Source organism: Panthera leo, chromosome A2 (genome assembly GCF_018350215.1).
Source record: "Panthera leo isolate Ple1 chromosome A2, P.leo_Ple1_pat1.1, whole genome shotgun sequence".
NCBI lineage: Eukaryota > Metazoa > Chordata > Mammalia > Carnivora > Felidae > Panthera > Panthera leo.
In genome coordinates, this window is record NC_056680.1 from 80,544,938 (window position 1) to 80,571,453 (window position 26,516).

Genomic DNA, 26,516 nt, shown 5'->3' on the forward strand with positions numbered 1-26,516 from the left:
GAACTAAGCATTTCATGCCAGGACAAAACTAAAAAGCTCTTCTTAGAGGTTTCCCCCACCCCTTTTCTGGACACAGTCTTATTGGTTGATAGCATCAAGTGTTTGGCTGTGCTGCAAGGAATCACTCAGCTGTGGCTGATTACTGCTATAATTTTTTCCCTTGTTCAGAAAATCTTGTCATAAATATGTTTCCAAGACAGCGAGAGAGAAAAGGTTTTTTTAATTTTTTAATTTTTTTTATCTTGTGTTTTAGGGGAAGCCATTATTGGAAATAATAGTGCTAGGGTAATAGACCAGGGCTGAGAGAAAGGAGAGAAATTTAGAAGTGTTGTAAAAAACAACTTATTCCCATAAGAGACTCTTAAAAACTGAGAATAAACTGAGGGTTGATGGGGGGTGGGAGGGAGGGGAGGGTGGGTGATGGGCACTGAGGAGGGCACCTGTTGGGATGAGCACTGGGTGTTGTATGGAAACCAATTTGACAATAAATTTCATATTAAAAAAACCCAACTATTCCCATCCCTGGAATTGTGGGTCAGATGGGGAGAGGTGGCCTCTAGCCTTCGCTCTGCCATAGATGATGTGACTCAAGACCATTCATTCATTCATTCAGCACTTATGGAGCACTCACTCTGTCTGACACTGTCTAGCACTGGGGACACTGGGGACATGAAGAACAGATAAAGAACCTGTTCTCAAATCACACTACTTCTCTGAATACTATTTCTTTATTTTTGCAATGTGAGGGATGCACTAGAATGATCTCTCAAGCTCCTCTATCTCTAGGTCACAAATCTGTACTTCTCTGTGGGAACACAATGCACCCACAAGAACACTAATAAGAAAACTGGTATCCAGTATTTCATGCCAGACATTGTGCTAACTGACCACTTTTACATACACATTACCCCATTTTGTTTTCCCAAGTATCTCCTAAAACAGATGTTATTAATAATTATAATTAATGAACCATTACATTATCAATTACCATTATTATATCAATATTAATTAGAATTATTAATAATATACCCATATGATAATCCCCACTTTACAGATGGGAAGACTAGGTGTCAGAGAGGTTGAGTTGCCTTGTGCTACAAGTGACAAAGAAACAGAGCCAGATTCCAACCCAGCTCTGCTGATTCTAAGCCCAACATTCTTCCCTCCTCTGATCTCCAGATTTTTAATGTTTATTCATCTCCCCTGGACCTTTCTCTGGGAATACTTATGGAAACTTATTCAAGAATCCATGACACTACAATACAAAATATCTCACTCTTGCCTTATGGGTCTTCCATTAGCTTTCCCTCCCTCCTTACCTTTTCCTATTCATCCCAGGGGTGACCTTGCCACTTCATCCAAGTCCAGTGCTCCCACTGCTTTCCTTTCACTTTTGTGCTTTACCTTCGACTTGGAATTGTTTTTGGTTTTTTCTGTAGCCAAATTCTATACTCTTTCCCAGACGTTATTTGTCTTACTCCTAAATTTAATTCATTTAGCCACAGATAGTTGTCCAACACAGTAAGAAGTTAAAAAAGAGTGTAAGATCATCTCCTTGGGGGAATTAAGACATGCAGGTTATAGGCAAGAGTTATGGCTAAAATAAAGAGTTTTAGGCTTGTAAGGGAAAGAGAAGGAAAGTAGCTGGAGTCATTGGAACTTGAGACATAGTTAAGGCTTGAATAGATGAAAAGAGAAAGAGGCAAAGGGAGGTACAAGGTCAGACAAAGAACAGAGAGGTCCACTGAGTACTGGAGAAGTAAGATGTCTTTCTGGCTGGAGCAGCTAGGTCTAAAGAACTACAGCATGTGGGGTGGGACAGTTGAAATGGATGTTATTGTTGAAGAATGTTCATCAGAAGGAACATTGGATTAAGAGTTTGAACATCGGTGTTCTTGTTCTGTCAATTTGTAATCTGGAGAAAACTGATCAAGGAACCTGATACTTTGTTTCCTCATCTCCTGGAGGCTACCTCAGTCTATAAGAGAAGTCCAAGATCTTTATGATAGCCTGTCTCTTCTGCTGTTCCCACCTCCAGGCATTTTGTAATATGTCATCACATGTGAGGAGTCACTTATGAGCTGTGACTTCCATAACATGGTACAATCACATTCACTTTATGAGAACTCTAACAGGGCTGAAAACACTTTCTCACACAGCTACACAAGTTAAATAATACTCATTCACATGCATTTAAAAATGGAATGTTTCCCCTCCTAATTTAGTTATTTAACTTTAAGAAACTGAAATTCCTTTATTAAGTATTTTGGATCAGAACTTTAAGGGCTTGAGGGTTTCTGTTTTAACTTAGCAATGTGAAGCAACAATAAAATCATAAAGCTTTCTTTTTAGTTATGCCTCGTTCAGGCACTTAGTGGTGCCAGATCGGGTAGATAATCTCAAAGATGCTGATATGGATAAAAATGTGGCCATGCATTGTGCCTGCGTGGCTCAGTTGGTTGAGCATCTGACTCTTGATTTTGGCTCAGGTCATGATCTCACAGGTTTCTGAGTTCAAGCCCCATGTCGGCTCTGCACTGACAGCCCAGAGTCTGCTTGGGATTCTCTCTCTCTGCCCCTCCCTAACTTGTGCACTCTCTCTCTCAAAATAAATAAATAAAAACTTAAAAAAAAGAAAAACATGGGAAAATGAAAAATAATGTTGGCAAAGATGTGGAGAAGTGGGAACACTATTAGATTGCTGGTTGGAACGTAAAATGTTGCAATCACTGTAAAAAACATTTTGGTGGTTCCTTAAAACAGTTAAACATAGAATTACCATAGGGTCCAGGAATTCCACTCCTACATATATACCCAAAACAATTGAAAACTGGTACTCAAACAAATAGATGCATATATATGTTCATAGCAGCACTGTTCAAAATATCCAAAAGATGGAAACAGCTCAAATATCCATCAACAGATGAATGGATGAACAAAATGCCGTATATTCATTCAATAGAATATTATTCAGCCATAAAAATGAATAAGGTACTGATACATGCTACACCATGGATGAACCTCAAAAACATTACGCTAAGTGAAAGAGAGAAGACACAAAAGGCCATATACATATGATTCTACTTCTGTGAAATATTTAGAAGAGGTAAATCCACAGAGACAGAACCCAGATTAATGATTGCTGGGGGCTAGGAGAAGGGGAGTATAAGGAGCAACTGCTTAATAGATTCAGTTTCCTTTTAGGGTGATAAAAATATTTTGGAACCATATAGAGGTTGTGGTTGCATAAGATCATGAATGGTTAAGGGCCCATTTAAGTGATTAATTTTACGTTATGTGAATTTTGCCTCAATAAAACAATTAAACAATAAGTTAACTAGACCTATTGTGATGATCATTGCATAATATACATATAAGAAATTAAATAGTAAAGAAATCAAGACTAGATTCTTTACCTCTTATGTCTGTCATATTTTATGGTTCCAATTTTAAAATATGGTAGCAACATCATGACATACCTTTGCTTACGACTTCATTCGGGTTTTATTAGCTGTCATGCTAATGAGTTCTACCATCATTTTCACCTACTTTGTACGATTCAGATTTCAGTCCAAGGCTTCAGGAACATTGCAAACAGCTGCACTGGAATTATGCATCTGACCATCAACGACATGCCAACTCTGACGGACAACTGTATAAAAGTAGGTAGTTGCAAAGTACATTTTCTTCTCAGTCCCAATTAATGCACACATTTTCTAGTGGCCTGAATTGTTGAGAAATATGAGTGGGATTTTCAAGTTAGCTGTTTTTAGAGCAAGAAAATCATCTTAAAATTTATACACGCACATAGAGTTGAACATTTGAATCTATACATGCCCTAATACACTTTGTTTCACAATTGGAATATTTTTGTTTCAAAGATACTATAGCCTAAGCATAAATGTTGACTTTAGTGCTACATGTCAGACTTCTAAATGTAGTGATTTTTTTGTCAGCATTTCATTTTCTCATGTTTTCCCATACCTTTGTAACATGATTTAATTCTGATTCCTCTGCAGTACTCAAATGTGAATGTACTAAAATATATTGAATAAAAGTCCCATTGTCTTTGAAATTAGGAAAATGTAATGGTTAATATGTCTGCTTCTGAAAGTATGGAGAAAAACAACCTCATTACTTTGCTAAGCTTGTTCTATACACTGTGGTAAATTTTATCATCTTTTCTTCTTCTAAAGGCTTTAGTTGAAAGGTGCCCTCGTATTACATCAATAGTTTTCATTGGCGCTCCACATATCTCTGATTGTGCTTTTAAAGCTCTTTCTACGTGTAACCTCAGAAAGATCCGATTTGAAGGTCTGTGATATTAAAAATGGGGTTCAGCATTAATGTTTACTTTTACTCTTGTGGCATTACAAATACAATACTTGTCTTCTGTTTTTTTTTTTAACAGGAAATAAAAGGATTACTGATGCGTGCTTCAAATTTATAGATAAGAATTATCCAAATATCAGTCACATTTACATGGCAGACTGCAAGAGATTAACAGATAGTAGCCTTAAGTCACTTTCACCTTTGAAGCAACTAACTGTGTTGAATTTGGCAAATTGTATAAGGTAATGAGTCATTCAGTTAAATGTTGTTTAAGAAATACTGATTATTAGAATGTGCAAGACTCTCTCCTCAAGGTGCTCATTGGTTAGTAGAATAAACATGAAAAGCAGGAGTCCAAGTGCAGGGAAGTACAGAGTTCTGTGGTAACACAATTAAGGGGCACCGACCCCAGGCTGGTTATACGGAAAGGCAAGGAGACTGTCAGGATAATTGGAATCATGGTCCCTTATAAGATTAAATGAAATCACGGGAACACTTGTGGGCTATTTTTCCTAGTGAGGGTTCTCATGGCTAGTTCATTTAACAGGTCTTTTCCCAAATGGAGTTCGTTAGTTGCTTAGGAGGAACCAACCTTACTGAAGGGTTTCTTCTTGAGTACTGGTGAGATTTCTCCTCTGTGTGGATCCCCTAACATATGGACAGAAGACAAGTTCTTAACGAAACCCTTTCTTCAGTTGGGCATTGGGCTTCTCCCTTGGTATTCTCAGGTGGGCAAGGGTCCAATTCTTGTTGGAACCTCTTCCCTAGTGGATCTCAGGCTTTTGTCTGTGTACATTTTTTATGATCTTATAGGGCCACAGGCTGGCAAAACAGTAGTTGACTAGGAAGTCGGTTAATATTTGGGAGAGCATAGGACTACTCAGAGTAATAAGTTAAACTACAAAAATCTTGACCCATGATCCCTATTATTAAAATGGGAAGTCACCATGGGTGAGGGAAGGAACTGGATTTGAAATGGGGAAAAATGTGGATTAGGAAATCCAGGTGTCTAGTGAATAGCCCAGCAAGGAACTGAGGCCTCCTGCCAACAGCCACGTGAGTGAGCTTGGATAGACCTTCCAGCCTTAGTCAAGCCTTCAAATGACTGAATTCCCAGTGGAATCTTTATTGCAAGCTCATGAAAGACCCTAGGATAGAACCATACAGCTAGTCTACTCCCAAATTCCCAAGACCCAGAAACTGGGAGAGAATAAATGTTTAAGGCACAAAGTTTGGGTTTATTAGGTACATAGTGATACAGAACACACACACACACACACACACACACACACACACACACACACACACAGAGTATCCTATCTGTATTAATATGTGAAATAAAATTGAGTTTCATCCTCATACTTCACTCAGGCTTCTGCAGGTTAACTACTTTTAAAATAAATGGAGGTTTTCTACTTCTAGCAGTATAGTTAACAAAACATTTCAAAGGACTATTTGCCACAATTTAGATCCTTGATGAGACATACTTTAAATACACTGCTGAGAGTAAGAGAAAGATCCAATATCCAATATCCTGATTCTGTACCATCCTCTCAACGAACGCTCTCTTGGGATTCGTTGCTGCTCTGAGCATAAATGTTTATGTCAACGCCGCCACTGAGAGAATCAGCTCTGACCAAGACTCAAGGTAGGGAAGCAGAACCTGAGACTTCCACAGGGGCTAGACCTGGACCTCTTTAAGGCGGACAAAATGGTTTTAGGTAGGTAGCACCCAGGGTCCTGCAAAGAAGTTAGCTCGAAGCTTCTCTGGAGGAAAGTATTTTCTATTTAGGCCTCCAGGACTCCTATAGATTAAGAATAAAATATAGGTGCTCACGATTAAAGATTGTTAGATGTATGAAGATATGAGTCACCAGAAACAGCAAAATAAATTTGACCTTCAAATAATTCAGATTATTGGGGTTATCAGACATAGGATATAAGAAATATGTATAAAATGTTTGAGGAAATTAATGAAATCAGAAATATGATCAGGGAAAATATATAATAATAATAACAACTAGATTTATTTAAGAAAATAAAACTTTTAGGAATAAAAAGTATGGTGCAGTTATTGAAATAAAGAAACTAAATGGATTGCCAATCAGCAGGTTAGAACTCACTGAGGAGAGAAGTACAGAGACAGAAGATAATCTCTTCCATGACAGCAGAGTGAAAAAAAAAAAAGATGAAAAATATGAAAGAGTGTATCATGGGGTGAAGATATCAGAGTTTCACAGTAGATTTTTAAAACTTCATCTCTAAGAGATAAGCCTAAAAACAGTCAATTTGAGAGTCAGAGAATATACATTTTCCTCAACCACACAACCCTCCTTTTTTTTTTTAAATTTTTTTAACGTTTTATTTATTTTTGAGACAGAGCATGAACAGGGGAGGGTCAGAGAGAGGGAGACACAGAATCCAAAACAGGCTCCAGGCTCTGAGCCATCAGCACAGAGCCCGACGCGGGGCTCGAACCCACGGACCGTGAGATCATGACCTGAGCCGAAGTCGGTTGCCCAACCGACTGAGCCACCCAGGCGCCCCCAACCCTCCTTTTTAAAATGGACTGTGCATGAAGTTTTAAGACAAATTTCAACGATTTTCAAATTATTGGTATCAACAAATTACATTTTCTCACTGCAATGTTATTAAATTAGAAATCACTAATGGAAAGATAAATTAAAAACATATATAGGATTTAAAAATAAAAACTCCAGGGTATCAGAATCACCTGAGGAGCTGAATAAAACTACACATGCCCAAGCCCTACCACAGAGCTACTAAGCCTGAATATTTAGGAATGGAACCCAGCTTGTGCTGCTTTTGATGCACAGCCAGGTTTGGGACTAAATACATTAACCAATTAACTTGTACCATTACCTGTATAATCCTTTTCTGTTGATTTTTGATGCCTCCTGGATTATAATAGAAAATTATATATACATATATACATACATATACATATACTTACACATATATACGTACATACACACATATATGAGTTGATATAGATAGGTGTGCACAGATTAAAAAAAATCCTTCTCACAAAGATGTACCTCACAAATTTAAGAAAAAAATAAAATGGTGTTTTTAAAACTGAAAAAAAAAGATAGGTGTGTATATGTATATGTTTTCAGACTACCTTTTCTGTTCCATTCATTTATCCATCCTCTATCTAATCCTGCACAGTATTTTATCTATGAAATGGGGTAAATAACAGTATATACTCAAGATTGTTGTAAGGATCAAATATGTTAACTCACGTAATATGTTTAGAATAGTGTCTGGCATATAATATGCATTCAATAAATGTTATCTGTTATTATTGCTTTATAATATGTTTTAATGTCTAAGGGAATTAGACTTTCCTTATTAAGTTAATTTGATTTAACATATGGATTGTTTTCCTATTTTAAAAGCTTTTATATATCTGTGGTTATTGCTGTTCTAATTTATTTTTCTCTCTTTCTCAAGAATCCTCTTTATTTAAAGATTGAATCCTAGTTCTCTGTTTTCAATCTCATTTATTTCTAATTCTTTATCCTTCTGCATTTCAAAGGAACTTTTCAAATATGCCTTCTACTTATTAATTTCATTTTCTAAAAGGGTCAGTTTTGGTTTTGATGACTTAAATTAGGTTATTGAATTTTTAGTTTTTACCAGCTGTTTTTCTTTTGTTTGTTAATTTGAGTATAGTTGACATACAATATTACATTAGTTTCAGGTATACAACTTAATAATTTGACACGTTTATACATTATGCTATGTTCACTATCTGTATGAAACTATCATCTGTCCCAATATATCACTATTACAATATCATTAACTGTATTCCTTATGCTGTACCTTTCATTCCTGTGACTGATTTATTCCATAACTGGAAGCCTGTATCTCCTACAGCTCTTTACCTGTTCTGCTTATCCTCCTACCCCTCTACCCTCTGGAGACCATGAGTTTATTCTCTGTTTTTATAGGTCTGATTCATCTTTTTGCTTTTTATTCATTTTTTAAAAAGATTTCACTATGATCTGAATCCTGTGGTTTTGGAATTTCTCAGTCTGACTTGTTTCACCTAGCATAATACCCTCTAGGTCCATCCATGTTGTCTCAAATGGCATGATCTCATCTTTTTTCATCTAATGATGGACCCTTATATTGCTTCCATATCTTGGCTATTGTCAATAAAGCTGCAATAAACATGGGGTAGATATATTTTTTTGAATTAGTGTTTTCATTTTCTTTGGGTAAATATCCAGTAGTGGAATTGATGGATCTTCTGGTAGTTCTAGTTTTAATTTTTTGAGGAACCTCCATACTGTTTTCCACAGTAGTTGCACCAATTTACATTCCCACCAACAGTGCACAAATGTGCCCCTTTCTCTACATACTCACCAATACTCATTGTTTCTTGTCTTTTTGATACTAGACATTCTGACTAGTGTGGGGGTGATATCTCATTGTGGTTTTGATTTGCATTTCTCTGATGATTAGTGATTTTGAGCATCTTTTCATGTATCTGTTGGCCAACAATATGTCTTCTTTGGAAAAGTATCTATTCAGTTCCTCTGCCCATTTTTTAATCAGACTATTTTTTTTTTTTTTGGTGTTGACTTGTATAAGTTCTTTATATATTTTGGATATTAACCCCTTATCAGATATATAATTTGCAAATATCTTCTCCCATTCAGTAAGTTTGCTTTTTTGTTTTGTTGGCTACTTTTGCTGTGCTAAACCTTTTCATTTCAATGTAGTCCCCTAGTAGTTTATTTTTGCTTTTGTTTCACTTGCCTTAGAAGAGATATCTAGAAAAACACTGCTATGTTTGCCATCTGTTCTTATCTCAGGTGGCCACCTTTTCATCTCAGATTGCATTTTAGAATATCTTTATTTTGGCTACAGTCAGGTCACCCTTATTAATTCCTACTGCTTCTTTACACTGCTTAATTTGTTCTAATGTTTTTGTATCTTCTTTTTCAAATCATTTTCAGAGATATGCTTTCTTAAGTTTTACAAATCCCATGATGAATTTGTTTTCTTGTTAGTAAAAATATCTCTCAATGAATACTCCAGCCCTGGTGTTTGCCAACAGATAAGTTGATCAGTTGTGTTTGCACTGATCCCATCCCCTCCCATTTCCCCATCCACCCACTCACTCACCAGGCCCTTTACTGCATTCCCAGGTGCTGCCACAGTCTCCCTTTGATATTATAGATGGAAGGTGAGTTTATGGGCACAGGAGGCACTTAATGTGGCCCATTCAACTCAAACAGGCCCATTCACCTTCTGCCTGTACTGCTCAGTTTTTTTATAAATCTGATCAAATAGAGGGTATGAAAGATGTCAGCAGTCCACATATATTGGTTCCAAGGCTTTTCCCATCTGTACACCCACCTGTAGGATTGTTGCACGTGAAAGCTACCTCTTAGGATGCAATGTGCAATTTCCTGTTGTATTTATTTACTGGAATGCTTTTTAGAAGAAACCGGTGGTCTCCAAATGGAATCATAAATAAAGCTCCCAGTGGAAGACAGGGAACGGATGGGTCAAATAGACTTCCAGCCATTTATAAAGCATGGTTCGGAGAGGGGGCAAGGAATGGCAGGGACACAAAGGCATCTCTGATTAGGGATAGACAATGTAGGAAGACTGAGGTCAAGGTCTTCTTCTAGGTTTTCTGTACTTCAGCAGAAAAAATCCAAAGGTCACTTGTTGGCTTTCCAGTCCAGCTAACTTGACCTTGTATTTAGTGAAAATTCCTCTAAGAGTCTGGCAGTAGCTTGACTGTTAGTTTTGGTTCTACTCTCCTAAGTTTTGGTGTTTTTCTTGTGCAGGAGTTTGCATTGGGACCGCTTAACTCAATCACATTTTAAATCAAGAAAAAGATTTCAAGAACCATCTGTCTTATTCATAATTACAATTATGTCACCTAATTAAATGAAAAATGAGCAGGAAGAGCATTTTTATTAATACTTCTCCCATTACTATCATTTATACCTTTTCTATTAGACTAAAAGTTGTATTCTCAAATTTGGTTTTAAAACACTGGCACAATCAATACCAATATAAGGATATTACCATGTTATTTTAGAATGCATTGAATGTAGTAACTATTACTTAAGTAGTATTCTATATATTTACATATAAAATCATATGTAAAGCTTTTCTTACTCTTTCCTACAGAATTGGTGATATGGGAGTAAAGCAATTTCTTGATGGTCCTGTGAGCATAAGGATAAGAGAGCTAAATTTAAGTAACTGTATCCACCTGGGTGATGCCTCTATTATGAAACTATCAGAGTGGTATGATAAAATAATAATATTTTACATCATATCATTAGTAATTGTATATTTGCTAATAGGAGAGCTCAGAGATAGACCTTCAGAGCCATTTGGGAAATATCAAGAGGCCAAGAAGCTGGTCCAACACTCAGTGAAATAAAAGAAAAGACACTGGAGTCATAGATTAAACTAGTTTTTTGATCATATATGAGTGGTTTCTTATTAATTTCATATTAGAGAAAGTTTCAGATGGAATCATTAATGAAGTTATCACTATCTAGACATGAGTGACTTCTCTGTGCTTTTCAAGGATATTACCTCTGTGTAAACCTTTGCTCCAGGCTTTGGAAATGCTCCAGCATTTCCCAAGAGATATTCTAGATGGTGGGTTTATTCTTGATTCTCTCTACTTGTCAGAGACCTGTGTACTAGAAAGGGTCGAGCCCAATTCCTGTGGTGAACTTGTAAGGGATAAATGAGAAACTTAACCTTGCACTTTTAGGGGTCATTCATCATACTTACACGACAATTTTTTGCATGCAAGTGATATGTTTTTTTCTCACTAGAAATTACAGTATGAAATGAAACCACAGAAAGACTATCTTATATAATAACCCACCTCCCTCTCATCCTATTTTGTAATGCCAAATTATTTTCCACTTTTAAACCTACTTCTATTTTTAAAAATTTTTTAATGTTTATTTATTTTTGAGAAAGAGAGACAGAGTGAGAGCGGGGAAGGGACAGAGAGAAAGGGAGACACAGAATCTGAAGCAGGCTCCAGGTTCTGAGCTGTCAGCACAGAGCCTGATGCGGGGCTCAAACTCACAAACCGTGAGATCATGACCTGAGCCGAAGTCAGACGCTTAACTGAGTGAGCCACCCAGGTGCTTCTTAAGCCTATTTTGATTTTGAGAAAAAGAAAGTCCTTGTTTCAATACCATTTGCTTTCCTTAGACAGTTTTGATATAAAGAAATGGCTACCAATACTGTGATTAAAAGCTAAAATTAATTCTTCATGCTGCTTTCTTCCAGCTGCCCTAATTTAAACTACTTGAGTTTGAGAAATTGTGAACATTTGACTGACCTAGCAATTGAATATGTTGTAAACATCTTTTCCTTGGTATCAGTAGATCTCTCTGGAACAAACATCTCTAATGAGGTAAAGAAAATTTTCAAAATAGTTCAATGACTTTTATTGTTTTCAGTAGTATAACAATGGAGAGAACATTAATTATTTTTATTTCCTAAGTTATTAGATTATAAAAGGCCAGTTTAGGAATACTGTTTCTGTAATAGTGATAGATGAAGTTATTTATAAACCAAGGGTCTTGTTTCTCTGCTTACAAAATGGAAAATTCAGTATTTTGAGCAAAGTCCTGACAGATCAGAATGTTAAATGACAGATCTGAAATCTGTTTCATTATAGAAATGTGGCAATGTGGATGTAATATATTCCAGTTGGCTTATATATGTTTTTCTGGTGGACTGAACATTCTGTAAAACTATGTGAATGCCTTGAAACCTCACTCTTTAGTTCAAAACTGAAATCTAGAAACGGCCTCATCAAATCTACAAAAGAATACATTTTAAGGAACTCATTTCCTGCAAGAGGCTGATGCTACTCCTCAGAGTTGAAACTCAGTTCACACTTATCGTATCTTATCTATCACTGCGGCACTGCCCCACTTACTAATCAAAAGGAAGATAAAGTTGGAGAGATTGCCATGTTTCTGAAAGACTTCAATGGGCTGTAGTTAGATAAGAAATGCATTGGCTTCTCTTGAAAATCAGTGCATTGGGAGGGATATAGGAAGACAACAGAGTTGAGGATCTCTACCCCATCTGCTTGCTAAATCCCTGTTCATCCCTCATGCTCATCAAATCACCTAGAAGTCCTTCTCTGAAAAGCCCTACCTTACAGGCAAGTACAGGAACTACTTCTCTATGTGGATCTCTTGCCCCAGTACATCCTTTAACATGATCCATTTCTCTCCATTTCTTACTGCATTACTGATATCTGTGTTGTGTCCATTCTTCCCCAACATTTAGTGGGCTCTGTTTATTGGTCTATGTTCTTTCCTTTCTTTATCTAAGAGTGAATTTAGATTCAGCCTCCATCCTGCTAAACGGTCTCCTCTCCCCTTCCTTGGTAGTGTCATCTATGTGTGGTACGAGAGTGGGGTAGGGGCAGTTACATATAGTCAACTCATTTTGGTGGTGGCAAGCCTGATTTTTACAACGTTGTCTTCTGTCCAAGCTGGAATCCACTGGGATGTCTGTAGGCTCATTTGGTTTTTGGTTTCCTGTTTAGTTAGATCCCTGATGTGTCTTCCTTGGTCAGCTCCAAAGCCCCTTTAGGTCTGCATTCTCCTTTGTCATGTGTGCCTTCCTCTGGACCCCTCTGGGTCATGCTGGGGCATGGGGACTCTGTGAGGCTGTCTTAGGCCCATAGTCCTAGACATCCCCTGCAGACATTTTCCTGTTCTCACATCTGGGTGTATTTGCCGCAGACCCATGCCTCACCCTTCTCTCACTCTGCTGCGGTGGCTGACTCATGTCCACCAGCTTCCAGTTGGGTTTGGTGCTTGTCAGGCATTTGTGAGCAACTGGAGGGTAAGAAGAGGGAAAAGACCAGAATTTTCCTCCACCTTTCTTTGCATCATCAGCAGCAGCTGCATTTCCTTCATGATCTTCTCCCTCCAGTGAGATCTTCTGTGGTCCCAGCTTCCCTGGGTGACCTTGGGTCCAGCCTCCAATAACACCGTTTCTTCTCATTGGCCTTCCAGCACAGGGGGAGTAGTGGCTTCCTGCTCCTGCTCACATCTCTAGATTGTGTCATTATCCCATTTCACTTCTCAGTTTCTTTACCACATATCTAGCCAGTTCCCTATCACAATTAAATTTCCTCAGTTTTAAATACAGTTTCTGTTTTCTTCTTTAGATCGTAGCTGACACAACAAGCAGCCCAGGAAAAACTCGGATGCCTTGTTGCTTTTCACAACCCTTCCAGGGAAAGGTGGGATGGGTTCCCATTTGCTTAGATCCCCAAACCTATCAGGTTGGGGGTTCCAACCTTCTCTCCAACTGAATAGAGTCCAGGGAGGTCTAGAACAGTGCCCTGTGTGGGGCATCCCCCAGAACTCATTCTTTGCTTCCCTCTAGCTCCCCCTTCCCCTGCTCTTCCCCTCTTCCTCTCCTTTCCTCTCCCTTCCTCTGCCTTGTTCTCTCCCTTGTTCTCTCTCTCTTTTAGCTCTTCTTCTTTTCTCTTGACATAGACTATCTAATTTGGGGATGGGAAAAAATGTTCCAACTCCATTACATGGTTTGAAAAATATTATGTCTCAAGTCTTTCATGGTTTATGTAAAGCTTAAAGGCCTGGGATATCTTTTTTCCTCCTGTGTTCTTCTGTGAAAACCTTTCCCTGACACATACAAGTAGAATGCCCAGCTGCTGTTAGAAGGGTCACAGGGTAACAAAAGGCGGAGGATCAAAGCGCATTACAAAACGCATCACGATATCGTTCCACCACAGCACTCCTTGCAAGCCTGAATGATAAACATTTGTTGAACAAAAGCAGTGAAGCTTGGAAGCTTTATCCTAGTTTTTAGCATTTGGGGAAAACTCAGTTTTTATTTTCAAAGACCATATATTGAAGTTCTATCTGCTGAGGACAAGTTAAAAACTTAAGAATATAGCCTCAAGTCCCATTCACTGTTGTTGTTTTGCTTGTAAGGAAGGTATACAATATGAGAGAGCTGTAAGTGGATATCTGTGGGGGAGAATGCTAGTTATATTCTGCTAAAACATTTAAAAAGAAGTCTTCTGAAGGTTGTTGTTTTCTTCCTCCAAATTGGTTAAACTCTGATCTAGAAGGTGAATGATTAAAAAAATAATAAAAATTAAAAATATGATGACTAACTTGAATATAAATTTTAAAAAATAAAAAATAAATAAAAGGCAAATGGTCAACACTGTAGTACTACAACAGCTGTGGTAGCTAATCTCAAATAGTAAAAATAAAATGAGTCAGCCCAGATGTCAGTTTGGGCAGCTAAACACCAGTCTGGATTGTAGGTCTGATGAAGTGCAAATACGACTAGAAACTTAACATTTAGGATTTAAACTCTGGAATGTTACAGATATTCACCAGAGATCAAATGTGACCAATTACACCTTTTGAAAAAAAAAAAAAAAAAGCTTCTTACATTTTCTAATAATTCTGTTCTCTCTCAATTTTTTTTCAATAATGAGTTTTCAGTTAGAATCGCACCACTCATTTAGTTAACAAATCTTTATTCTGAGTACTTTGTAGTCAGTATTGGGATGCTGGAATGAACAAGACAAACATGGCTCCTCAGGCATGGGATAAGTGGTTTATAAACTGTGATGGGTATGGGAGACAACCTCCCTCAGAAAGTCAGAGAAGACCTTTTCTAAGAGAGAAAGAAGGGGTATGTGCTGAGCCAAAGAAACAGCCTGAACGAAGACACAGAGGTTTAAAAGTATGGTGGCATCAAGGAGATCTGCACATTGGGTACGACTTGACCATGAGGAGAGTGATAAGAGATGATGCCCAGGAGACAGGAAAGGACCAGGTCACGAGGGGCCCAGAAGCCATACTGAGGAATTTGTTCTTTGCCCTTTTGGCAATGGAAAGATATTTAGGACTGTCAATTAGACTGTAACAAGGTCAGACGGACATGGTTTAAAGATGACTGTACCTGCTGGATAGACAAGGGGATAATAGATGAACAAGAGACTAATTATAAAGCAGTAATCCAGTTATGAGTGTCTGCATTAAGGCTAGAGCTAAGGGAGATGACAGTAGGGCTGGAGCAAAATCTGCAGATTTGAGAGACACTGAGGAAAATGAATCATCAGGAAATAGAAATAGACTGAGTATGGGGGTAAAGAAGGAAGGGAGGCAATCAGGGATGATGCCAGATTTTTGGCTTGAGCATCTGTTTAAATGGTGGCATCCCTTACTGAGCTGGGTCCTTTCCACAGTGCAAGGAGCAGGGCTGCTGTTTGGTTTGAGTCACCTGGAAGACAGCTTTAGAGAAATGTAGAGCTCAGGAAATAAGCAGACAAATCGCTGAAATTCACTCCTTAGAGACAGAAGAGCTTTTTAGGTTTGCAGAGTGTGAAGGCGTGTTGCACTCTGAAAGTCATGGAAACTCGTGAGGAAGTTAATCAGCGAAAGCAAAAGTAGAGATATTTAGAAATTTAGAAAAATGCTTAAGTGAGAGAGCTAGCTTAAATGGGGGAAGCAAAGAGGAGAACACAGTTATTTAAAGCTGTATACATTTCTTATAATAATTAGAAAATAGTGAAAAATGTATCATCCAGGAATAAAAGCTTGTATAACAAGTTATCTAGTAAGCACATTTTAGAGAATGAGGAAATACGTCAATTTTCTTCTTTTAATATAAAGAGGACAGGGTTCACAAGTGAGGGAAATAGCTCACTAATGTGATGGTATCTTAAACTATCATTAAAAGTCTTTTAATCTCTTATACAGCTTTTCTTAATGTCTCATTAAATGGGATGTTATTCATTCCCTTCCTACCTCAGAGGATTGTTTGAATATGAGGTTATATCTTCATGTATGTGGGGAAAATGTTTTCCTCTAGTTGGGAGAATTATCACTTACTGAAGACCATAGTACCTACAGTTAGGGAAGTTCAATCCATTGCTTAAGTTGCTTTAGTCACTGCCATATTTGCTGTTTAAAGGAGAAATGAGTCAGAGCAATGGTCCAGACAGTGTGCTTAGACAGTGGTTTAATTAAGGCTCTTTCATTTGCCTGATTTTTGAAATTTTTATTTTTTTAAATTTTTAAAGACAGTCTTATTTTTTTAAATTTATTTTGAGAGAAAGAGAGCACAGGGGGGGCAGAGAGAGAGGGAAAAAGAAAATCCCAAGCAGGCTCTTCATTGTTAGCATGGAGCCCGATATGGGGCTCAAACTCATGAACTGTGAGATCATGACCTGAGCTGAAATCAAGAGTGAGACCTTAACTGACTGAGTCACCCAGGGGCCCCTGATTTTTGAAATTTTTAATTATGAGTAGCATATCTTGAGTGCCTATCATGTACGCTATTTCCTAGAGTCCCCTTACTAGGATGTGAGATCCAAGAAGACTGAGACTTTGTTTTGCTCACTGCTGTTTTCCCAGAACCTTGGGGGGTAATAGACACTTGATAAATACTCACTGAATGAAGGAACAAATGCTGAGCTCTAGAGTTACCAAATGGGAATAAGATCTGTTCTCTGCAGTCCAATGTGGAAGGGTAAGTATGAGTAATTTAAACATGGTGTGGCAGGTGTAGTGTTGGAAGAAGAGAGGAAGGGATCTCTTAACTCAGCCTGCTCGACATGCAAGCATGCAAATGCATGCTTGTTCAAGGAACTTTATGCAGCTTCACACTACTAAAATGTACTGTGAAAAGGAGATGTCACTGAGGAATTCCATCCTAGGCCAAGGAGCTTGGACTTGAACCAATGGATGAGGAGACAACACTTAGCAGGGAAGTCAGAGTCATAATAGTCTCCCATTTTAGATACATTATTTGTGTTGCTCTCTGGAGGACAGATTGGAGGGGAGAAAGACTAAAGGCAAGGAGTGGAAATAAGATGAATCCATAAAGGGGACTAAAGAAAGAAGGTGAGAAAGGTTGTAAGAGAACCAGGTGAGTGTAACCATGTGTGGAGTATTAAGGGAATATCCAACAGTGTTTAATAAAACACAGAAGGTAAACCAGGAAAGGACCAAAATTTGAAAGAATATTTACTATTAAACAGATCCCTGCCTGTTCTCCCAATATCATCTCATGCCCCTGCTCCCCTCATTTCCTTTCCTCCAGCTCCACTGCCTTTTTTTTCCCTCCTCAAACAAGTCAAAAATCTTTCCTACCTCAGGACCTTTATACATGCTGTAACGTCTGCATGGGATGCTCCTCCTTCTATTTTTCATGTGCCTGGATAGGTAGATGCTGAGAAAATTATCAATGAGGATCATAACAATAGCTAATGCATCTTGGCAAATGGTACCTTTCAAGATTTTTAAAAATAATTTTATAATAAACATTGGTCATATTCTCCATAATTATCAGAAAATCACACTTCCCAGTCCAGATCATTCCAAGGAAATATCAATGGGTTTTATATTACTCATGCATTCTCTCTTTAAGAAAACATAAATCACATGGTGACATTAATGTCTCTAGGCGTTTTTCCTAAATAAGCATTCTCTAGTTCCTAATATCCTGTATCTTACTTCTGTCACATTACAGCATAGTTCTCCAGAGAGGTGTTATCTATTTAGATGGCCTCCCAGTAATAATACCTCTTGAATTATTGGTAGCACACAAATTATTTTCATTGAACTTCAAAAAAAAAAATCGATTGAATATTGGCATGCACATTCCATGTTAATTTTAATTGTATATGTTATAAAGTTTAAATTGTATTATGATATAAATACCGCTTATGTCTATCCCTTTGCCTCCTCTCCATCCCTGCTGCCACTGCCATAGTTCAAGCACTATTTCTCCTTACTAACCTCTCTTGCCTTAAATATCACTGTTTTCAAATCTGTTCTCCACTCGACTGCAGTATGATCCTTCAGCATGCAAATTGGAGCCTAATGCTTCCTGGAGCATATTCTGCAGGAGTTCCATACTGCTTACAGTTTAAAGTCTAAACAATTAGTGTAAAGGTCCAAACTCTTCCTGAGATTGTTGCTGCTCACCTCTACCATTTCACTTCCCCCAGATTCCCACTTTTCATCTTCGGCTCCACAGACACAGAGCTGACTCTCCTATAGCTCCTTGAACGTGTCACGCTCCTCTTGCCTTCCCATCTCTGCAAGTTATTCCCTGTGTCTGAAATACCCTCTCCCCTTGTCCCCCTAGTAAATTCCTGCTTATCCCTCAAGTTTCAACTGTGTGAAGCTCTCCTGGAACTCCTAAACAGACTTAGGATTTCTCTGTCTTGTTTCTACCATATTTCACAATGGCCCCAGTAAAGCCATTAACTAATTATACTTTAATATTTGTTGCACACTTGTCTCCCTACAACACTGTAAACTTCTTGATGGTAAGGCCTGGATCATCCCATCTTTGGGAAGCCTAGCATAATGCCTAGTACATAAGAGGCACGTAAAATATTTGATTTGTGAGTCAGGGAGTGAGTGAATGAATGAATCTCATACCATTTCCTTCCTTTCAACCAAACACTTACGGTTTCTTCAATTTCCACATTTTCTCAGCTATTCTCTGAGCTGGAGTAGGAGTGCTTACAGCCGAATGTCTTCATCTGACGATACACTTTCAAGAGACCACCCATCTGCATGGAACACACACATAAATAAGGCCTGAGGCTCAGTGAAGCAAAACCTCTAAAGCAGGAAACACATGAAATCGCTTGGGATTCGATAAATAGAAAGAATGGGAGTTAAAAGGAAGCAGGGAAACTCAGAGGCAGATGCGTTTGCCTTGGATTTTCAAAGGCACATAACAAGAATTCTGCCCTGGTTATACTCTTCCATATGGAGCTGGACCTCTTTTGAGTCCTTTCCAGGCCCATCTCCTAGCTACTGGCTTTACAGGAATCTGTTGCTACCACCAGTAGCAATAGTGGCTTTCCTTACAGAGGTTACAGGCAATTGTCTCCTGTAACTGGCAAAATGCCTACTAGAAAAATTGCAAAAAGAAGTGAACAATTTAAGTTTGTCACTTCCCTCAAGGAGAGTAGTTGGTGCCAGAACTCTCCTCTTGACCTCCATCAGGTAGGAGGCAAGGAGTCTCAAGGCCAGTTGCTCTATTTCTAGGTAACATAGATGCTGATTTTCTTTCTCTCCATAAATATATAGAGGACCTATTTCTGTGTGTTGACCAAAGCCTGTTTTCCTTTAGACCTGTAGGTCAGTAAATTAGATCAGAGTGGTTACTACATTAAAAAATATGATAACAAAATTCATACTAACAATCAAGTAAGTAGAAATAAATAAAAATCATTGAAAAAAAGAAAGTTTTAACTGCATAAAATTTTAACTGCTAACCGTAGCATAAAAGGGAAAATCACTTGTGAGGTTAAAATACATTCTGAAGGACTTTGTACAAGATAGTGTTTTCAGTGATTTCAGAAAGAGGATGTGTGCTGACAGCTCAGAGCCTGGAGCCTGCTTGGGATTCTGTGTCTCCCTCTCTCTGCCCCTTCCTGCTTGTGCTCTGTCACTCTCTGTCAAAAATAAACAGAAAGAAAGAAAGAAAGAAAGAAAGAAAGAAAGAAAGAAAGAAAGAAAGAAAAGAAAGAAGATATGGTGGTAATTAAGATAAAACATATTTCTAAGTATAAGTTTTGTTCTTCATTTCTAAAAGAATGTGGTAAGTGGGGAAAAACTGAGAGCTTTTTCCCTGAGATCAGGAACACGACAGGGATGCCCACTCTCACCGCTGTTGTTTAATATAGTGCTGGAAGTTCTAGCATCAGCAATCAGACAACAAAAGGAAATCAAAGGCATCAAAATTGGCAAAGATGAAGTCAAGCTTTCGCTTTTTGCAGATGACATGATATTATACATGGAAAATCCGATAGACTCCACCAAAAGTCTGCTAGAACTGATACATGAATTCAGCAAAGTTGCAGGATACAAAATCAATGTGCAGAAATCAGTTGCATTCTTATACACTAACAATGAAGCAACAGAAAGACAAATGAAGAAACTGATCCCATTCACAATTGCACCAAGAAGCATAAAATACCTAGGAATAAATCTAACCAAAGATGTAAAAGATCTGTATGCTGAAAACTATAGAAAGCTTATGCAGGTAATTGAAGAAGATATAAAGAAATGGAAAGACATTCCCTGCTCATGGATTGGAAGAATAAATATTGTCAAAATGTCAATACTACCCAAAGCTATCTACACATTCAATGCAATCCCAATCAAAATTGCACCAGCATTCTTCTCGAAACTAGAACAAGCAATCCTAAAATTCATATGGAACCACAAAAGGCCCCGAATAGCCAAAGTAATTTTGAAGAAGAAGACCAAAGCAGGAGGCATCACACTGCCAGACTTTAGCCTCTACTACAAAGCTGTAATCATCAAGACAGCATGGTATGGGCATAAAAACAGACACATAGACCAATGGAATAGAATAGAAACCCCAGAACTAGACCCACAAACGTATGGCCAACTCCTCTTTGACAAAGCAGGAAAGAACATCCAATGGAAAAAAGACAGTCTCTTTAACAAATGGTGCTGGGAGAACTGGACAGCAACATGCAGAAGGTTGAAACTAGACCACTTTCTCACACCATTCACAAAAATAAACTCAAAATGGATAAAGGACCTGAATGTGAGACAGGAAACCATCAAACCCTTAGAGGAGAAAGCAGGAAAAGACCTCTCTGACCTCAGCCGTAGCAATCTCTTACTCGGCACATCCCCAAAGGCAAGGGAATTAAAAGCAAAAGTGAATTACTGGGACCTTATGAAGATAAAAAGCTTCTGCACAGCAAAGGAAACAACCAACAAAACTAAAAGGCAACCAACGGAATGGGAAAAGATATTTGCAAAAGACACATCGGACAAAGGGCTAGTATCCAAAATCTATAAAGAGCTCATCAAACTCCACACCCGAAAAACAAATAACCCAGTGAAGAAATGGGCAGAAAACATGAATAGACACTTCTCTAAAGAAGACATCCGGATGGCCAACAGGCACATGAAAAGATGTTCAATGTCGCTCCTTATCAGGGAAATACAAATCAAAACCACACTCAGATACCACCTCACGCCAGTCAGAGTGGCCAAAATGAAGAAATCAGGAGACTATAGATGCTGGAGAGGATGTGGAGAAACAGGAACCCTCTTGCACTGTTGGTGGGAATGCAAATTGGTGCAGCCGCTCTGGAAAGCAGTGTGGAGGTTCCTCAGAAAATTAAAAATAGACCTACCCTATGACCCAGCAATAGCACTGCTAGGAATTTATCCAAGGGATACAGGAGTACTGATGCATAGGGGCACTTGTACCCCAATGTTTATAGCAGCACTCTCAACAATAGCCAAATTATGGAAAGAGCCTAAATGTCCATCAACTGATGAATGGATAAAGAAATTGTGGTTTATATACACAATGGAATACTACGTGGCAATGAGAAAGAATGAAATATGGCCTTTTGTAGCAACGTGGATGGAACTGGAGAGTGTGATGCTAAGTGAAATAAGCCATACAGAGAAAGACAGATACCATATGGTTTCACTCTTATGTGGATCCTGAGAAACATAACAGAAACCCATGGGGGAGGGGAAGGAAAAAAAAAAAAAAAGAGGTTAGAGTGGGAGAGAGCCAAAGCATAAGAGACTGTTAAAAACTGAGAACAAACTGAGGGTAGATGGGGGGTGGGAGGGAGGGCAGGGTGGGTGACGGGTATTGAGGAGGGCACCTTTTGGGATGAGCACTGGGTGTTGTATGGAAACCAATTTGACAGTAAATTTCATATATAAAAAAAATAAAAATAAAAATAAATAATAATCCAGCAAAAACAAAAAACAAAAAACAAAACAAAACAAAAAAAAAATAAAAGAATGTGGTAAGCAATACCAAACACAGCAAATTGTTCAGAAAGGAACATATGAAATATAAACACTAACTCACATAATTACTAAGGGAAATAGATTCTATCCAAGAGTTCTGAGAATATGCCACAACATAGGAGAAAATTGGCTCCATAAAAACAGATAATTTTACAGGCTACTCATCCATTCACAGATATTTATTCATTGTCAACTGTGTGTTAAATATTATGTGAGGTACTGGGAGTACTAAATTTACAGCCATAGTTCTGGGCTCAAGGTACAGTCTAGTGGCAAAACAATAACAGTAAGAGTAACAACACTACTTGGTTAAAAGTTACCAAAAGCCTGAGTCCAGAGTGTGGGTTCACATCTTGTCTGGTGCCATCACACTAAGAGACCTTGGGCAAGTTACTTAACTTCTCTGTGCCATTTCCCTCTCTTTATTTTATTTTATTGTTTTAAATGTTTGTTTTTGAGAGAGAGCGAGCAGGGGAGGGTCAGAGAGAAAGAGGATCCGAAGTGGGCTCTGGGCTGACAGCAGAGAGCTGAACGCGGGACTTGAACTCACGAACCATGAGATCATGACCTGAGCCAAAGTCAGATACTTAACCAACAGAGCCACCCAGATGCCCCAATTTCCCTCTCTTTAAAACAGTGTTTAAAATACACTTTCCTCATAGTGTTGTGAGGACTAAATAAGATAATAAATATAAAGTGCTTAACATAGTGCCTGGCATATGGTAAACAGTCAATACATCTTAGCAATGATTTATTCAAATTATGACATATGAGGTATATTTGTTGTGACGAAGATACATACATCTGGGTACATGTGCTGTATCTTGGCAGCAAGGATGAGTTGAAAAGTGAGTGCTTATGTTTCTGTTGTCCATTTATAGAGGAGTCGGGGGACACTTCTCAGCTTCTGAGGTGTAGCTGAAAGCTTCAGTAGATGTTTGCAAGGAAAAGATGGACATTCTCGGTGGAGGAAGAAACAGGTGGGAAGGCATGGAGACATGAAAGAGGGTTTGTATTGGGAGATCCACAGGTGACTTTGTATTGTCCAAGCATGGCCCAAGAAGATAGGGGATGAGGCTGGAGAAAGAGGTAGAGGACGGAATGTGACTGGCTTTGGGTGCTCTGCAAAGAGATTCAGACTTATGCTATATGCAGTGGGAGCCACTGAAGAACTCTGAGTAGAACTCATATAGCGAGAAATGAGGTTTTGATAGTGGTGACAGAAGGGACATGTATGAGAGATATTTAGGAAGTATATAGGTAGGGAGGGCCTGGTGATTGGTTGGATATGGAGAGCAGAGGGGATAGGAGGAGACATAGAAAATTCCCAAGTTTTTACTTGGTCAACTGCAGACATGGTGGTACCAGGACCCAGAAAAAGAACCTCAGAGAGAGATTAGGACTTGTAAATAAGATGCCAAATTCCATTTTAGACATGTTTAATTCCAGTACTAGGACACATCTCTCTACACTACGGGCCCCTTCAATCCTGAGTGACGAAAAGAATGCATAGCCATTTGACTTTTGGAATCACCATTTTTGTTTTGTTTTGTTCCTCAATATGTCTGGCAAGAAATCATAGTAACTAGGTATATTCCAATTCAACCATTACTGAAAGCAGAAAATTTACACAAAGATTTTCAACAACCTCCAAGTTCTATCCCCTCTATTACAACTAACATCTCATTTTTATCCTTAAAAAAAAAAAAGGCAGTATAAAAGGAAGCTTTTTATGTCTGCTGTCAGGGACCTTTTTTCCTTTCTAGATTTCTCGTGATCTTAATGCCCAATAGTTACATCAGAGTTCTCAGTTATTCTAGACTCCTGGGCACTCACTGCATCTTATTTGATAGAATGTGATTTTTAATATCCTGTATTCAAACATCAAATATGCTAAGTTGCACAGGTTATATTTATAGGTTTCCCAGCCAGGGAAATCTAGGACCTATAAAGAGAATCATAAAAGTTGCAAAGTTCAGAGAAAAGAGCAAGGTACTTAGAGAAATCCATCATGAGCCATTCACCAGACTCCTTCCTGAAGCTAGCAGAAAGAGTAGGAAAAACTGAAGTACTAGTCCTCTGAAAGTAGCAGTTCTGAGTTTGAGGTGCTTATGGCACATTAATGTGTCTAATTATCAATCAGGAAAGATCTGTTGCTCAGGAAGGGGATCTGAGCTAGATGTAGAGATGGTTGACATGATGGAAGTCACAGATGAGAGACAGAAGGTGAAAAAAGGTCAAGTTCAAGACTCCACGAAATGGTGGATTTGGAAGGTGAACCCACAAAAGAAACTGAAAATGAACATCCAGAGATGTAGGTGAGGAAAGAGTTCAGACTGATATCAAGGGAACCAAGTGAGGTGGTATTTCCAAAAGCAAGAGATTGTCAGCAAGGTCAAATTTCACAGGTGGCTCAAGTACTGTGAAAACAGAAGCATCAATTTTTGTAAAATAAAATTGCTCATCTATGTATATACTTGTACATGGCAACATTCACAGCTTAGTATTTTGCTTGAATGTTGGTGCTGTGTGCTGTTTCAGTTTGTTTGGGATAGACAGTAAACTGCCCAGTACTGTTACGGGTCTGTGTAAAGGAATTAAACATGGTGTTAATGTTTTGTATAATTTTTTGTTGATGTACAAAAAGACTTAATGATGGGCACAGGTGTTGTTTTTTCCAAATTATTGTAAATTATTTTTCACACACATTGAGGAATTTCACATATTTATTGATTCATTCTTTTCTTTGTTATTTTCTTCTTTCGTTTGATACAGAATTAGCTAAGTCCTACAATATTTAGAGCAGCAATTCCAGGTTTGAGTGTAAAACCAAGAATAAGACAAGCAGCTTGCCTTAAAGTTGTTATAAACTTTTCCCCCATCAATTTTTCTCTTCTTTTGAACAGGACATTTTGTTGTTTTGGCAATTTGCTTTCCCTATAGGTTGTAGCGATTTTTATTGCCATCAGCAATAAAACAACTATGATAGACTTATACTCATTCATCAAGATTACCTGTTATAACTTCGCAAAAATCGCTAGGAATTAGAACTTTATTGTTATTTGAATTTGCATTTTAAAAAATTCTAGGTGTACCTTAGTGGCTCAGTTGGTTAAGTACCCAACTCTTGATATCGACTAAGGTCATGATCTCACAGTTTGTGGGATCGAGCCCCACATTGGGCTCTGTGCTGACAATGTGGAGCCTGCTTGGGATTCTCTCTCACCTGTCTCTCTCTGCCTTCTCCTGCTCGTGCTCTCTTTCTCTCTCTCTCAAATAAATAAACTTAAAAAATCTAGTAATATCAATAATTTTGTCCTATATCTGCTGCTTTTCATTGAAATTATATTTCACCTTCTATGAATTTTCTGTTGACATTGGGGTATCAATACTTCTGCCAATTTGTATGAACTGTTTATAATAACGTAGTTATTAATCATTTGTCATATTTTCTCCATATCCTTACAACAGCTTATCTCACTACTGTGGGAAAGAGATTAGTTTTAGTATTTTAATTGGAAAGCCCACAAGCTACTGCTTGTAAAAAAAAAAAGAATCAAAAGTTGAACTATGCAATCTTATGTCATTTTATGTAGATTTTTTCCAAAAAATTATTTCTTTAACCATATGCAAGACAGATTATAAAGTTTATTTATGCTTATTTACTATTCTGGTATGTCTGTATTAAAGTGTTGACAGTTTCCAAACTGAAACATACTATAAATAAGGATGATTTGTAGCCATGTGGCTGTTAGATAAATAACATTATATTTTATTCTAATATTACTATTCCTAGACCATCTTTCCAGACTTTTTCTACAAACACAGTGTCTCAGAAAAAAAATCCATGTGCAAGTTTTAAAGAATAAATTTACTTTCAGAACGTTAAGCTTTTTTTATTAAGGTTTCACCCACTTCAATTTCATTTACAAAACATGTTTGTTTTTAAATTGTGACCAAATGTTCAGTCTTACAACAAGGCAAAGTATTGGTGTTTTTGTTTTCCTCAGTGTGTCATCTTTTGCCAACGAGTAACATAATCACACCAACCAAAACAGTAACTTCACTTTGTAAATGTGGTCAACAGGGATTTAGGAAAATTTGAAGATTGTTAAGGTAACACAAAAAATTAACTGCAATAGTTGTTACGTCTAAAATAATCTTATTCAAAACACCTCCTAAAATATTCAGCAAAACTGAAGAGAAAGGGTGACAGAAAAGCCAGAAAAGAGCTAAAAAATATACAAGAAAGGATAGAATTAGAAAAATCAGCATTTTGCAACTCCTAAT

At 37.9% G+C, this 26,516-nt stretch overlaps 1 protein-coding gene across 4 annotated transcripts in view; it reads left to right on the forward strand.

Moving 5' to 3' along the window:
- FBXL13 (F-box and leucine rich repeat protein 13) overlaps positions 1-26,516 on the forward strand; it is a 209,275-nt gene that overhangs the window by 143,105 nt on the left and 39,654 nt on the right. For all 4 annotated transcript variants that reach the window (XM_042916087.1, XM_042916105.1, XM_042916095.1 and 1 more), the window contains 5 exons: positions 3,564-3,662; positions 4,197-4,314; positions 4,412-4,574; positions 10,516-10,635; positions 11,650-11,776. In XM_042916087.1, the coding sequence (XP_042772021.1) occupies positions 3,564-3,662; positions 4,197-4,314; positions 4,412-4,574; positions 10,516-10,635; positions 11,650-11,776 (627 nt within the window). The remainder of the gene's footprint in view (positions 1-3,563; positions 3,663-4,196; positions 4,315-4,411; positions 4,575-10,515; positions 10,636-11,649; positions 11,777-26,516) is intronic.